The sequence below is a fragment of the Cebus imitator genome, unplaced genomic scaffold (genome assembly GCF_001604975.1).
Source record: "Cebus imitator isolate Cc_AM_T3 unplaced genomic scaffold, Cebus_imitator-1.0 Scaffold39, whole genome shotgun sequence".
Taxonomy (NCBI): domain Eukaryota; kingdom Metazoa; phylum Chordata; class Mammalia; order Primates; family Cebidae; genus Cebus; species Cebus imitator.
In genome coordinates this window covers 11760068-11775552 of record NW_016107354.1, presented here as the reverse complement: position 1 = coordinate 11775552, position 15485 = coordinate 11760068, and the positions used below count along the sequence as shown (strand labels likewise).

Below are 15485 nucleotides of genomic sequence, written 5' to 3'. Positions count from 1 at the left end.
ACATTTCATGAATAAAATAAATGTTGTTAATAATTATTTTATGTCAGCTACTATTGGTGTTCTAATGCTTCAGTATCTCCTAAACCATATATAACGTAAATACACATGTATTAAACCTACATTTGGAATATAGTAGATCCCCCTTAACCACGGTTTCATTTTCTGAGGTTTTGGTTACTCCTTGAACAGTATAATAAGATATTTTGCAGGGAGGGGCACATTCAGTTAAGTTTCCTTACAGTATACTGTTATCATTCTTCTGTTTTTGTATTAGTCACTGTGGTTAGTCATTACTATATCTAGTTTATTAAATTTTATCATAGGTATGTGTGTATAGGATGTGTATGTATGTGTATGTATGCATTAAATTTTATCATAGGTATGTGTGTATAGGAAAAACATTATATATAGTGTTCAGTACTAGTCACAGTTTTAAGCAACACTGGGGGTCTTGTAATAGATCTGTTGAGGATGAGGGGGTACTACAGTATTCAATAAACCAAAAATTGCCCTTTTCATGGACTGATTTGGATATTTTTTTAAATTTAAAATTGACAAATATTTATTGTATTTGTTTAAATTATAGACCATATTGAGCTGTTTAAAAATCTTGTTTAGATTTACAGTCATGGTTATAATCCAGTGTACATTTTAAAAGGCTTAAGAAAGGGTAAAGGAAAAATTAAATGACAGATGGAGGAAATAGCTATTATTCCTAAGTCAGAGAATATGGATGGACACAAAAAAAGTTATGATTGATATAAAATTAGTTTTGTTGAGGAAGAAGTTGTAAGATAGTTTGGTTGGTCAAGGGGGAACGAGGTGGGAATAAGATAGGAATATACACCATAATAAAGTTCTTACTTCCATTGCACCTAAAAGATTTGCACTCTCTCCAATGCTTTCTTCTATGTACCTACGTTCTTCATCTGTAATAGTAGGATGCTTTGCAGGACTTTCATAAGACACCAAAAGCCAAAACATGTACCAGACCATTCCAAAGCTTCCTGCAAGCAACAGTTCAGAGGGAGAAAGTCAAATCTACCACAAATACTTCAATTTAACAGTGATGTGCTGGAATAAAACTGCAATCATCTCATGACAAACATATTCTATTAGAAAGAAGAATTCAAGCTTATGTTTCTTCAACTGACATTGGCTATCTTTTCTTCTCTTTTGCCATTAAGCTTCAAACTTCTTAAAGGCTAGTTCTGTGGTTTTATCTCTTTGTCTATATTAAATAGCACTGATACACAACAAGCCGTAAATAATTATTGAATGGTGTAGTTTGGAAGGTATTCATTCATCCAACAATACTGAGCAGTTAGTATTCTAGGTACTCTAGTTAAGGTAGAGAAATATAATGAACAAAACAAAATTCCTGTTCTCAAAGAATTTTTCTGGGATTGAGTCCCTTTCCTTCTTCCCTGCCTGTAATATATAAAATTGGTTGCATTTCCAGAGAAAATAATTGCTCATTTCCCTCTCCTGTTAGCACTTCCAGATCTAGTAAACAGACTATTAAACAAAACCTAGTTATTTTAGCTTCAGTGGCTATATTACATAAAAAGTGGGCCTCTGTACTTAATGTTTACATGACTGTATATGACATTATTTTCAGCACATACTATTGCCTATTGATTGTTCTTTGGGAAGACGAAAATTATAAATTCCAAGGCCATAAGCTAAATTCTTTTTCATCCTCTTCTTCCTTTAACACTCACACCATTAAAACATGTCCTTTTTGTGCAATATAAATCTGTAAGCATTAATAATAGCAAGAATTTCAAGTGATTTATTCTGGTTTCCCAGCAGTTGGCCGTTTCATTTTTCCCTCACACTGTTCTCTTTCACTTGGGTAACAACCTAAATGCTACTGATCCCTACAACACTTTCTCTTTTGCCTATTCAATCTCTAAGAAGTGATCCTTAACACCATACATAGCTTCTGATGGGCTGTGTTCCTTTTAATTACCAAATATTGCAGCAAACATGATTTAGGTTCAGATAGGGCTTAACAATTTAGTATAATATAGTGGTTACAGAATATAACTCCTAGATTCAAATCCTGACTGTGTAACTCATTCGCTACGTGATCCAATCAGTAACTGAATCTCTCTAAACCTCCACTATAAAATGATATAATAATTCATTTTTATGGAATTGTGGAAAAGTTAAAGGAGGTAATGTATAAACCGAGAAACACAGTGGATGGTGCAAAATAAGCACTCAAAAATGAGAAATCTTGTAATTTTGTAATAATTATCATTACTGCTAACTGAATTCACCCAAAGTGCCAGACACACTGCTAATTACTTCATGTGTTTTATTAACTTACTCCACTATACTGATCTTATCTCTTTAATATTTAAAATATGAAAACTGAATATGTGACTCCAGACCAAATTATTGTTTCACACAGCAAGTAAGCAAGTATTATGACAGGATATTTTCAGACTATCTGTTTACACTTTGTATCATTCAATGATAAATATCAAATGAGATGTAACTTGAAATAATGATACTAGTTGTTTATGAGTGCCTTGTTTAAATTTGTATTCTTACTTTAAGGTCACACATCTTCAATGAAGTAATGGACTAAGGCACAAACTAAAGTATTTAACGGATAGCTATATCAGCTTGAACAATACACCCTATAAATCAAGTGCTGTTAAACTTCGTTGAATTATGCACTCTTTTGAAAATCTAATGAAGGGTATAAATTAAAATCTGATTTCAAAAAATCTCCCTAAGAAGGAAAATACTCACAAATATATACATGGCTTGCAATTTAGGACATTCATGGGTCCAAAACCCATTCGTGACTTTTGAACCACAAAAAGAATCCCTATGATAAGTGACATTTAATGACATTCTACAAGCTGAATAATTTGTTCTGATGAGAACATTTCAAAATGGGAATGAATCACTGCAAATTTGGAAGCAGCCAGATATTGTTCTACCACATGACTTCATTAATATTTCAGATTCTCATGGCAATGTTCAAAGATGATATTAATCAGTGACAATATCGGTTGGAATCCAGCTCTCTTATATTTTTCCTTTCCTCATTATTAAAAAGTGCATCTTAGAAAGGAAGACTGTAGGGATATTTTGAAATGGTTAGAAAGTGAATATCAAGAGTGTTTTAGACTTAGGATTACATATTTTGTTTCAACGTGGGGGCTTACTTGCCTTTATTTCAGGGGAAATGAGGACTCAGATGTGCTGCCACAGCAGCTAACTGCTGATACTTCATCAAAGAATTGAATTGTTGCACTAGCAGCACCACCGCCTTTCAGCTTCACACCCCCATTCAGTCTTGAAGATGCAGAATCAGCAAAATGACCAAGAAGGTAATGGCAAAGAAAGGTGGGTGCAGCCTACTCTTTCCTATTCATTAGCTTTTAATCAAGAGCTAATTTAATATTTTTTCATAATCAAGGACATAGATTTACTACATGACAAAGTTCCTGTCAGCAATGTGTTTGCTTTTTAAAACAAGAAATGGCAATCTAAGAAAAATAACAGAGATTAAATATTTTCCTAATCTTCAGAATACAATGAAATGATTCATAAGAGAAGAAAATAAGTAAGTAAACACAGGAATATATTTAGTGATTGATCTCATTGTCTTCAACCACTTTTCTTTTAGCCTATGCACATTTCACTTAACTCTATTGTATAGAAATGTAACATACCATAGACATAAAATACTGAAGACCAGCCAGTATACTGTACAAGAATGCCAGCTAAAGGCATTGCAATCACAGCTCCGGCATAGGAACCTAAGGAGCAAGGAAGAATGGGAGAAAGGTGAGTGAAATCAGTAGAAATTCTTGATTTCATCTCATGTTCCTTGGTTGATTCACACAGACAGACACTTGCACATTCAGGTACATGTGCCTCACACCCATACACATACCCACCACCACCAAACACATATATGTCTACATACGTACACAGGAACACAGGATTACACAAGTGGATACCATCTACTTCCAACCCAAGACACAATAGAGATTGAAAGATAACAATGGAGCCATGCTGACTAACATGTGTTGTGCAGGTGTGTGTGCTGGACTTGGGACAGAGTATGCCAACACAAACCAGACACCCGAAATCTATTCTTGCTACCACAAGCATGTTCAAAATCATGCGGTTTCAAGTTTGTGTAGTTTTTTCTGACTTCATTTTATTTTATTTTTCTGCCAAAGGTCTCTTGATTAGTATCCATGATTGAGGGCATATTGCTTCAGTTCTCAACGCATGGCCAGAAGATGTCATCATGGTAAGTTATCACGTTTTTCCACTATGGCAAATTTGTTCTCTTTTCTGTCCCATAAAACAGTTTAAAACATACTGGCAATTCTCATGATAATAGGTAGCATTCATTAGCTTTTCTAGTGAGTATCACCTAATTTATATCCCTTTGATTTTTATACAGTGGATTATTAAAGGCAATTGTAAAAAAAAAATCCTTAGACATATTGACAGAAATGGCAATATTTATGCCCTGTGATTTAGACCCAAATGCATGTAAATTCAACCTCTATAGGTAATAATACTGTTAATCTTATGGCTTAAATATACAGCAAAATCACAGCAGCCTTAATTTCCTATTATTAGGATGATTCACAGCAGTTCTAATAGCTGATTTGGAAAAGGAATTGCTTTTTTGCCTTACTGCTTTGGTAGAAAGAGAATAACATGAGCATTCTGCAGGCATTAAATGATCTTAAATCACAGTGATTGTCTTAAAATGTTTTAAAAGTTAGCAGTGAACAAAAAGTAGCTTTAGATTAGCAGAAATAGCTCTACACTTTAAAAGTTGGGGCTGAAGCTTTAATACATGTTCATTAATTCTATTTCCCAAAATAGCAGTAAGGTCAGTTATGATACCTAAAATAAAAATTCTAATGAATGGGAAATTATAGCCATAGTACTTAGGAGAATACTTAAAGATCTTGTTAATTTAAATTATAATAGTTATTTTCTATAGGCATTTTATTCACTATAATTCAAACATATAGCTGTATCAAATACAAGTTCTGAGAAACTGTTAGATTTTAGCACCAGACAGAATTCAAAGTAAATGTAATATTTATTTGTAAACATAATTACATAATATTCTTTAAATCTCTGTAAATGTATTTAAAATTTGTATTTTTGTATCTCTGTGTCTAGGTATAGTAAAAAGAAAACATTTAGGCTCTCAAAAATATGTACTGCAGTATGAGTATTATAAAAAACACCCCCACCTATGAATATATTTGAAATTCTAGATGAAATGGATCAATTCCTAGAAAAATACAAACATAATAATAAATAGAATTAAGAAAAATAATAAAACAAAAGAAATGGAAATGGTGGTCAAAAACCTTACCACTCATAGGTGCACATACAAAACCCAGATGGTTTTACAGATGAGTTGACCAAACTTTCACTTCTAATTAAGTTGTTCCTAAACTTTTACCCACCATAACTGCATCTGCACACAGTACTCACCACAAAAGGAGGTGGTTGCCAGTCTACTCCTCTCTAGAGGTGGGGCCCATTTGCTCCATATCCCATGACATGCTGGGTAGGTAACACCCTGTGTTGGGGGAAGATATGCATTTAGGATCAAGAGTCTTTTTAAAAAGCCAAAATAGACAAATGGGACCTAATCAAACTCCACAGCTTCTGCACAGCAAAAGAAACAGTCATTAGAGTGAATTGGCAACCAACAGAATGGGAAAAAATTATTGCAGTTTACACATCTGACAAAGGGCTAATATCCAGAATTTACAAAGAACTAAAACACATTTACAAGAAAAAAACAAACAAGCCCATTCAAAGGTGGGCAAAAGATATGAACAGACACTTTACAAAAGAAGACATACATGAGGCCAACAAACATATGGAAAAAATGCTCATCATCACTGGTCATTAGAGAAATGCAAATCAAAACTACATTGAGATACCATCTCATGCCAGTTAGAATGGTGATCATTAAAAAATCTGGAGACAACAGATGCTGGAGAGGATGTGGAGAAATAGGAACGCTTTTACACTGTTGGTGGGAGTGTACATTAGTTCAACCATTGTGGAAGACAGTGTGGCGATTCCTCAAGGACCTAGAAATAGAAATTCCATTTGACCCAGCAATCCCATTACTGGGTATATATCCAAAGGATTATAAATCGTTCTACTATAAGGACACATGCACACGAATGTTCATTGCAGCACAGTTTACAATAGCAAAGACCTGGAACCAACCCAAATGCCCATCGATGATAGGCTGGACAGGGAAAATGTGGCACATATACACCATGGAATATTACACAGTCATCAAAAATGAGGAGTTTGTATCCTTTGTAGGGACATGGATGAACCTGGAAGCCATCATTCTCAGCAAACTGACACAGGAGCAGAAAATCAACACTGCATGTTCTCACTCACAGGCAGATGTTGAACAATGAGAACACATGGATACAAGGAGGGGAGCATCACACACTGGGGTCTGTTGGAGGGAAATAGGGGAGTGACAGTGGGGGGTGGGGAGTTGGGGGGGATGGCATGGGGACAAATGCCAGATATAGGTGAGGGGGAGGAAGGCAGCAAATCACACTGCCACGTGTGTACCTATGCAACAATCTTGCATGTTCTTCACATGTACCCCAAAACCTAAAATGCAATTTAAAAAAAGAGTCTTTTTAGTATCCTGTTCAAATCCTCCCCGCCCTTCAGACATCTTTCCATCTCATTTTTTTTTTCTGATTAAGGTAAAAGAAAAGACTGTATATTAATCAATTTATCTGTAATTCTGAACAGTTTGAAAAATTAGGGAGATCTTTTTGTAGGCCATTAAATTCAATAAATCCCCAAAATAAATATCTATTCAGAGAAAAGTCAAGTTTAGATCCTTGGAGCCCACACTTCCTTAAAGCAATGTGTAGAATTTAAGACCTTTAAAATAATTGGTCTTTTTCTATTATTTTGGGCCTATACATATTTTTTATTTTTGGAGGGATAGAGGGATTTTTGTTTTTGTTTTTTATTATTTTAATTTTTAAGTTCTGGGGAACATGTGCAGGATGTGCAGGTTTGTTACATAGGTAGACGTGTGCCATGGTGGTTAACTGGACCTATCAACTCGTCACCTAGGTATTAAGCCCAGCATTCTTTAGCTCTTTTCCCTCATGCTTTCCCCACCCCACCCTTCCCCACTCGGCTGCAGTGTGGGTTGTTCCTCTCCCTGTGTCCACGTGTCCTCATTGTTCAGCTCCCACTCATAACTGAGAACATGCAGTGTTTGGTTTTCTGTTTCCACGTTAGTTTGTTGAGAATGATGGCTTCCAGCTCCATCTATGTCCCTGCAAAGGACATGATCTTATTCCTTTTTATGGCTGCATAGTATGAGAAAAGTTTTTTGTTTTTTTTTTTTAGTGCCTTAATATTTTGTTATTTGTCTATTTCCATTATACTCCATGGAAAGAGAATGGGAAATGTGTAAGCCAAACTCAAGTTTTTAAGTGGAATTCTTGCAAAGTTTGCAGGCTGATGGAGCAAGAGTTGATCATTAGAATTAGATGCCCCAAAAATGTATTCAATGAAATATTTCAGTGAAAACTCATATCATGATTCAAGGCCAAAAGGAACTTACTTAGTATAAAACTTTCAAGATATTAATTCATGATATTACCAGCAAAAGACAGATTCTAAAATACTTACCGTGGTATGTTAACAAAAATCCTTGTTTTTTTTCTTTTTTAAAGTCAAATAGGCATTAAAGTATTTCTTCAATCCTGCTCAATTCTACAGAGAAGGAGGTAAGCCATGACATTTATAGTTTCGTATCATTTATAGACAAAATATATGATTGCCTAACATTTCTAGAGTTCCATTTTTTATTTTAACTCTATTTAGGTACAACCTAATACAATATGTTTATTTATAGATAAAGACAAAGATAAACTGGGGTTCTCAACTACTTGCCAATCTTAAAATGACATCAACCTGAAGTTTCATACCTCAACAAGTCCCTGCAGTATTCTAACAAATATGACACATCCATAGTGTACTCTGGCTGCTGACGGAATTAGCATATTTAGGGTAGAGGTAAGAAGTATGGCAGCTCCAAACACCCTGAAATAGAAAAAATGGGAACACTGTTTAAACGATTCAGCATCTTACATACATACATTTAAATTTCTCATGTGAAGTTAAACATTTAAAGTAATAAAAAATTACGAGTAATTTTAGGATAGATTGTTTTTTCTAAAACGTCTTCTGGACTTAACTGGCTACCCATTGTAAATACATACATGAGCCATCTAGAAATTCTACATTTGATGCACAGAAAATAAAAGGAGCCAATATATTTTGTTATACTGTTACTTTCTTTATAGACTTAATTACAAATCATAAATATTTAATAAATCAATATAAGTTTTGGACTCTATTTCAGCCTACAATGTAAACTGCTTAGGGTAAGAGTTGTTTTTCACATCCATTGTATCCTCGACACTTAGCACAGTGCCTGGCACACGGTTGGTAGTAACTGAAGAGTTGTTAAAAATAATGAACGCATAAATGAACTTGTTCCTCACATTTTGCAGCTATTTGTAACCTCCCTAGAAGCTGCACATACATAGAAATTTTATAAACAAACTTGTATATTGAATGTCCCCAAAAACTTCATGATTAGATCACTTAGCACATGTTCTTGAAATAATGAAAATAACTATACTTCATATATTGCTGTCAAGTTTTTCACTATTTTCCTTCTTTTTTCAGTGGGTAAATGGGCAGATTCTGTTTGAGACACATCTCTAGCAGCACACCTACACACAACAATTCAAGAAAAAATTGCTGGAAATACAATGCTAAAGCTTTTATCCATGTACAAGTAAAAATTCCATTCCATTCCATTCCATAGTTAAAAAAAAAAAAAAAAAAACTTCTATAATGTTTATACCGAGGAAGAAAAATATTCCTTTAACTGGGTTACTTTATAACTATTCTCTTGCAAAGATGTTTTGGAACATGCTATCTCCAATGAACTAATCTATGTGTTTTAAGCAAATTTTATCGAGTCAAACCTGAGCCTTGAATTCAGTCAATGTTGGTTCCCTCATAGAAGTTCTGATCTTTCTTGTGGGCACTTTTAAATGTTACTGTTTAAGACCTGGATTTCTGCAAAGGGCCATCTATGACAATTATTAATCTGCTACAGAAAGGTGAGAAATGATATCACAAAAGGAGCTAATTAAAACAACTCTTTTTCTATAGATCATATACTGGTCAAATAATTTTGTGCAAAAGTATATGTAGCCTGTACCCGCCCTCCCTTGGTGGCTTCTCTCCGCTGAGGTAAGCTGTCACTCATGAAGTGAATATTCTGCTCCATTTTTCCTCTGTGCTGTTTGCTCAAAATAGATGTCCTTTTGTTGTAAGCCAAAGATAATTTTGTATGCTAAGGTTTGAGGAAAAACTTTTTAATCCAGGTTTATGTAATATGAGTGCCTTATTTTCTTATAATTATTTTAGAGGTATGACCCATAAATTTTATTTTCTATTAATGTAACATTATATCATCACTTTCTCTCCCTTTTTAAAGGGTTTGCAAATACGATTATCTTGTGATAAGCTGGTGAAAGATGAATATTATCCGCTCTTTAGCTTAGAGTTTTTCAACCTGTTCGTGATTGAGATTTGGGGCTAGATAACCCTTTGTTGTGGGGTGCTGTCCTGTGTACTACATGATGATTGGCACCATCTCTGGCATTTATTTGCTAGATGCCAGTAGCACACACCCCTCCTCTAAGTTACGACAACAAAAAATGTCTCCAGCAATTGCTGAATGTTCCCTGTGAGAAAAATCACTCCCTTAGTAAAGCTGAATCAAGTATGAACTATTTGTTGAGTGCACATTATAGTCAGAACTAAATTTAATGAGTGTTTTCGACTTGCTACATACAATATTAACACTTCCCATGCCATAAACTCCACAAGCACCTAACAACCCAGAGACATGGGTATTATCCATATACCAATGTTATAGATGAAGAAACTAAACCTAAGATAAGAAAAATCACAAGTTCAGGTTGTTTAGTTTTAAATAGAGGATACCTTTTTCAGACACAGTTCTGTTTTATTTAAAACCCATTGAGTTTTGCCACAAGGATTTATACCTGATTATACATATATTAGGTAGTTAGTAATATGCTTTAGCATTCTAACTGTAAATTTAAATAATAATCTTTAAAAAGCCACTTGAAATTACACTACGATTTCTGAAATAAAATGCCAATAGATCACTTCAATTTTTACTTTTCATTCTTGCCCTGAATAATGTTTCTAATTATACAGTATCATGGCATAATTGAAATGGTTTTAATTTTAAGTTCCTTAATTTCTAGAGTCTCACTCTGTCACCCAGGCTGCAGTGCAGCGGCACTAACTTTGCTCACTTCTGCCTCCAGGGTTCAAGCAACTATCAGGCCTCAGCCTCCTGAGTAGCTGGGGCTACAGGCCTGTGCCACCATGCCCGGCTAATTTTTTTGTATTTTTAGTAGAGATGGGGTTTTGTCATGTTGACCAGGCTGGTCTTGAACTCCTGCCCTCAAGTGATCTGCCTGTTTCAGCCTCCAAAAGTACTGGGATTAGAGATGTAAGCCACTGTGCCTGACCTCTTAATTTCTTTATCTATCCTTTTTATTATTATTATTATTATTAGTGACCACTGCACCTCAAAATCCACTGATTTTTCTTGTATCTAGTTGAGAATAGAATCTATCAAACTTCAGAAATCTCATCTTCTTAATTTTATAGAATTGTTATCCTAATTAATATCTAAGTAATTAAAATTCTGATTATCAAAATTATTGCCCTAAATGGAAACCCTTTATACTTTGTCTTGCCACACAGCCAAAACTGAAGCAGCCTCCACATTCAGTATCCATTCATGCATTCACACTTCGAACCTCTGTTAGACTGTATTCAGAGGAGAGTCTTGTGTGGAGGAGAAGGTAAGAGTTAGAGATCACTTACTGTAGCTTCTCCATTTATATTGACTCATTTAATCCTCACAACAACTCTCTGAGTTGTTAGACTTTCCTCTCATTTCATAAATAAGGAAACTGAAATAAAGTGGTATGGCCAAGAAAAAAATCAAGTAGTAGAGCTCAGATTTAAATCCAGTGCTCCCTGACCTAAAAATCTGTGCTCTTTCATTCACATGATGTCAGCAGGCACTTAGAAAAAAAAGAGGATGGGCCTCAGTGTAGTAGGAGAGGGAAAGAGAGACAAGTAGTCCAGGAACAATGTATGCCAAAGGCCACAACAGAAGCACAAATCGAAAACAGTGGAGGAAAATCCTCATTTCAGCTGAGTTGACCAAGTCACAAACCTTTGGTAGGGAAACTTTGAACGATTAATATCAAAAAGAAGAAAGACTTTCCAAAAAGAAGGAATGGCTCAGCAAAGCCTCACAAATGGAAGGGGTTACCTTATGTACCAGAAACTAAGGCAGTATTGAAAATGGCTGAACATAGTGGCTCAAGTGCTTAGGAGAAGGAAGAACATCAAATCCTCTTTGAGGAAGTGTAGATAATCCAAAAAGCTGAAGGTTGAAATTCATCTGTTTGTGACATCTTGGAGACAATCGAGTCTGGGGTGAACACAGAGGGTAAGTGACAATTATGCTCTTCAAGTGAAGTAAATATAAAGCTGACTGGGATTGAGGAGAAAGGGATCTAAAAGGCAGGAAGCAGGAGGTGGTTAAAATGCATGTAAGTTCAGGCAGGATGATGGCTTGCAGAGGAGCAAGGGGTCAAAGTCACTGACAGTAGGAGAGGGGGAAAAGGCTGACGTAAATATGCTACAGTAATTTTTGTAGGACCCCAGCTTTGTCACTTAATAATTATGTAACTGGTAAGTTGTTTAACTTCCCTAAACTTCTACTTCCTTGTCTGTAAAAAGGACATCAGTAGGTAACGGTTCAGAGCACGGATTCTTCAGCCAGACTGCCTGGGTTCACAGTTCATCTGTCACTTATTACTTGAGTAACCTTGAGCTTTTTATGTAGCTTTCTGTGCCTCATTTCTCATCTAAGCAATGGGAGTATTAACGGGAACCTATGAGTTATTAGAAGTAAAAAATCCAGAAGAATGACTGTCACACTTCCAGCATTTAAAGAATGTTAGAACTTGCACGATAACAGTACTAATGTATTTTCTCTCTTACGACTGCTATAAGGCTAAACAAAATAATCTAAAAGACTTAGTCTGATGCTTGACACATGAAAATAAATTCATAACTGTGAGCCGGTCAGATAAAGACAGCATTAGTCAATGGTTATGGAATTGTTAGTGTGGAGATTACTTCCAGATTCTCATTTTTAGAGAACAACAATATTAGAAAGCTCTTACTGCTATCCTTACTTCACAGATGATGTAACTATGTCCAAATGAATTAAAATAACTTGTCAAGGTCATAAAGATAGTAGGTAGAGAACTACAGTTTCTATTACTTATCTGGTGTAGATCCTGGATGTCTCGCCACTAAGATCTACTTACTGCAATAGCAGCAACACTAGTATTGGCATTAACAATACCAACAGCAATATATAAAATAACGTAAACTTTGAAAGATGAAAACGTTATGAAAAGATGGATGGTAGCAGCAGTGGGAAGTGAAACCAGAATTCTACCCTATCTCTTGTATGTTTTGAAGTAAGTAACTAAAAGGAGAGGTTCACTTATGAAAGTTTTGTATTTTCTTGAACAAAGTCTAGGGTCCTATAAAGAAATGAAAGAAGTAGTGGAACTAAATATGAAAAAGAAATTTAAGAATATAAAATCATTTAGCACAGTAGTTTGTTGACTTTCACATGCATCATGTAAACCAGGGGCTTTTTGAAATACAGATTGGTAGGTGTTGGAGTTTCTCACTCAGTAGATGTGTTTGGGGCCTGAGAATTTGTATTTCTAACTAGTTCCCAGGTGGTGCTGGTATTGCTTGTCTTGCTTTGAGAATCATTGGCTTAGCAGTACCATGCCAGGTATTCCCCCAGGACATCACAAAAGGGACAGATATGGGGTGAAGACCAGACCGAGAATAAGCTGGACATAGTGGAAACAACGGGTTTACCTTTTATTACAGAGAGGAGAGGCAAGGATAGAATAGAACCACTGCTAAAAGGGAAGATGTCCTTTAAAAAACACAATTTTATATTAGATTGTTAGTTCAAAAATGAAATCGAAGTTCTCTGTCCCGCTTTTGACCATTCTTATTGACAAAGTTGACTGAGCAGCTGACATATTTTTCTTCGGGACATTTAAATAGCATGATATAGTATTAGTTAAGAATATGAGAATATTTTTAATTACACTGTGAAAATCCAAATTTCAACTCCAGTTTCTTGCTAAGTGTGACTTTGAGCAAGGTGTCATTACTAAACTTTTAGCCTCATTTATTTGTCTGTTTCTTGCAGACAGTTAAATAGTATGATACAGCATTAGTTAAGAATGAGAATGAGAGGGTTTTTTTAATTACACTGTGAAAAATCCAAATTCCAGTTTCTTGTGAAGTATAACTTTGGGCAAGTTGTCATTCCCTAAGTTCTCTTAGCTTCATTTCTTGGTCTGTATAATGGAAATAATCTTTCCATACTTCAAAAAAAAAGTATCATGAAGATTAAATCGATTATGAAAGGGGACACTGTCTAGTTCATAATAAATGGCTTGTCAAGATTAGCTATTATTATACAGAAATTTCCTAACTTTTAATAGGCTTTTTAAAGAATGGTTATTCTTCATCTCTTTCTCCAGAGTGATTTTTCACTGATTAAATAGTGTTAATTCTGTTCCCATGAACACATGGTTGTTCCATATCAGGCTGAAATTCTAGCAGCTTTCGTGAAGTGCATGAATACATGTAGTGGGAATTTTATCTCCCACTCTGAATTCACACAGAACTGATTGAAATGCATCAGTCTCTTAGCCTGTGTCTCAATAGTCCATCTAAAATATCTGATGGGAAACAACCAGAAAAGAAAATTCACAGTCTTCTTTAAATCAATAACTGTCTCAGTATCCTTCCACATTATCTTTCAATACTCACTTACGTCCCCACCCTCAAAAGTATACCTCTTTTTCAACTAGTCTCCTCTCTCGGATATTGCTGAACTACTGTAGATCTCTTTTATAAGACTTAAATCATGAAGTCATATGTTCTCCAAGCCCTCCCAGTGTTTTTTCTCTTGGAGAATTGGGTCCAGGTCTCCACTTCTTTAAACCTTATGGCACTAACAGAATGCTTTTGATATGGCATGTTCTTAGGAGTGAGCATCCAATTCTTTTGTGTAAAGACTCTCAACTGAGGGTAATCATAACTTCCTTTTCTGATGTATATGTAGGTGATAACAGATATTTCTTCTTTTAATATTTATTTCAAGCAACTGACAATTTATTTGTTCTTGAGCTTTTAATGGGGACAGACTGCTCTTCTGGGTATCCTATCAATTCTAGGAAGCTGAGTTATTTTCACAGAATAACTGTAGGTTGACAGCTACGGACAATAACTTAGAATACTCCTGTAGATAAATCCTCACTTGAGATACTTGCTGAGTTCAAGTACATGGCCCAGTCTGGCCTCATTCTTATGCCTTACAAAGAACACTGGATTCCCCTGAAACTAATAGTCATCACAGTGTCTGTTCATCGCTGCATCCTCATCAGCCTCTGAAACTACTGCCTCTGAAGCTCTGCTTTTAAAATTAAATTAGGAAATAATGCTTCAGAGGTGATATAGTGTCATCTTAAAGAACCTCACCATTTATTAATATTTAATGTAGTCATATATATTATATTATGCTTGACAGTCATCATTTTTGTTTGGTCTGATGCTAGAATTCAGAAGCATTAAATATATTTTCAGTATATTAACAGACAGAAGGAAATAGAGTATATAACAAAAAACATTTAATGTTCAAGTGAGTTTTATTGTCCCTAGGATTGCTCTTAACTTTGACACTTATAATTGAGTTTCACAGCACTACTGCCCTGAAAATGATGGTCATCATTAAAACTTTTTAAAGTTATTCTCTGATTGAAAGACTTGTCTAGCAATGAAAACCACACAAGTAAATCAATTCTTAAAATTGTTCCACAGGCAAGTTCTTTTCCTATTGACCTAGACCAGCACTAAATAATATAGTGATTTTTTTACAAAGCTGTAAAATACGATTTTAAAAAAGTAAAGATATTTAACAGAAGAAATGTGTTTAGTAAAGAATGATATAATTTGAAATCAGACATCCTGGGGTCTATAACACAGTTTTGCCTAATACCATCTAGCGGTATTTGGGAAAACAATTCTGTATTCAGTTTCCTCATGAATAAAAGAAGCATCAGTCTGCTTGCCTTCCTGGACATAAAGACAAAAGTAATAGACACTGGGGACTCTAAAAAGAGGAGCGTGAAAGTGCTGGGTGGGGG

The 15485-nt window shown here is 35.0% G+C and overlaps 1 protein-coding gene across 1 annotated transcript in view; it reads right to left on the bottom strand.

Moving 5' to 3' along the window:
• Positions 1-15485, bottom strand: part of SLC17A6 (solute carrier family 17 member 6) — a 42269-nt gene that overhangs the window by 11070 nt on the left and 15714 nt on the right. Inside the window, exons 4-7 of the mRNA XM_017525928.2 lie at positions 8016-8130; positions 5509-5596; positions 3702-3788; positions 865-1007 (exon numbers count right to left, since the gene is read on the bottom strand). Coding sequence (XP_017381417.1) covers positions 865-1007; positions 3702-3788; positions 5509-5596; positions 8016-8130 — 433 coding nt within the window. The remainder of the gene's footprint in view (positions 1-864; positions 1008-3701; positions 3789-5508; positions 5597-8015; positions 8131-15485) is intronic.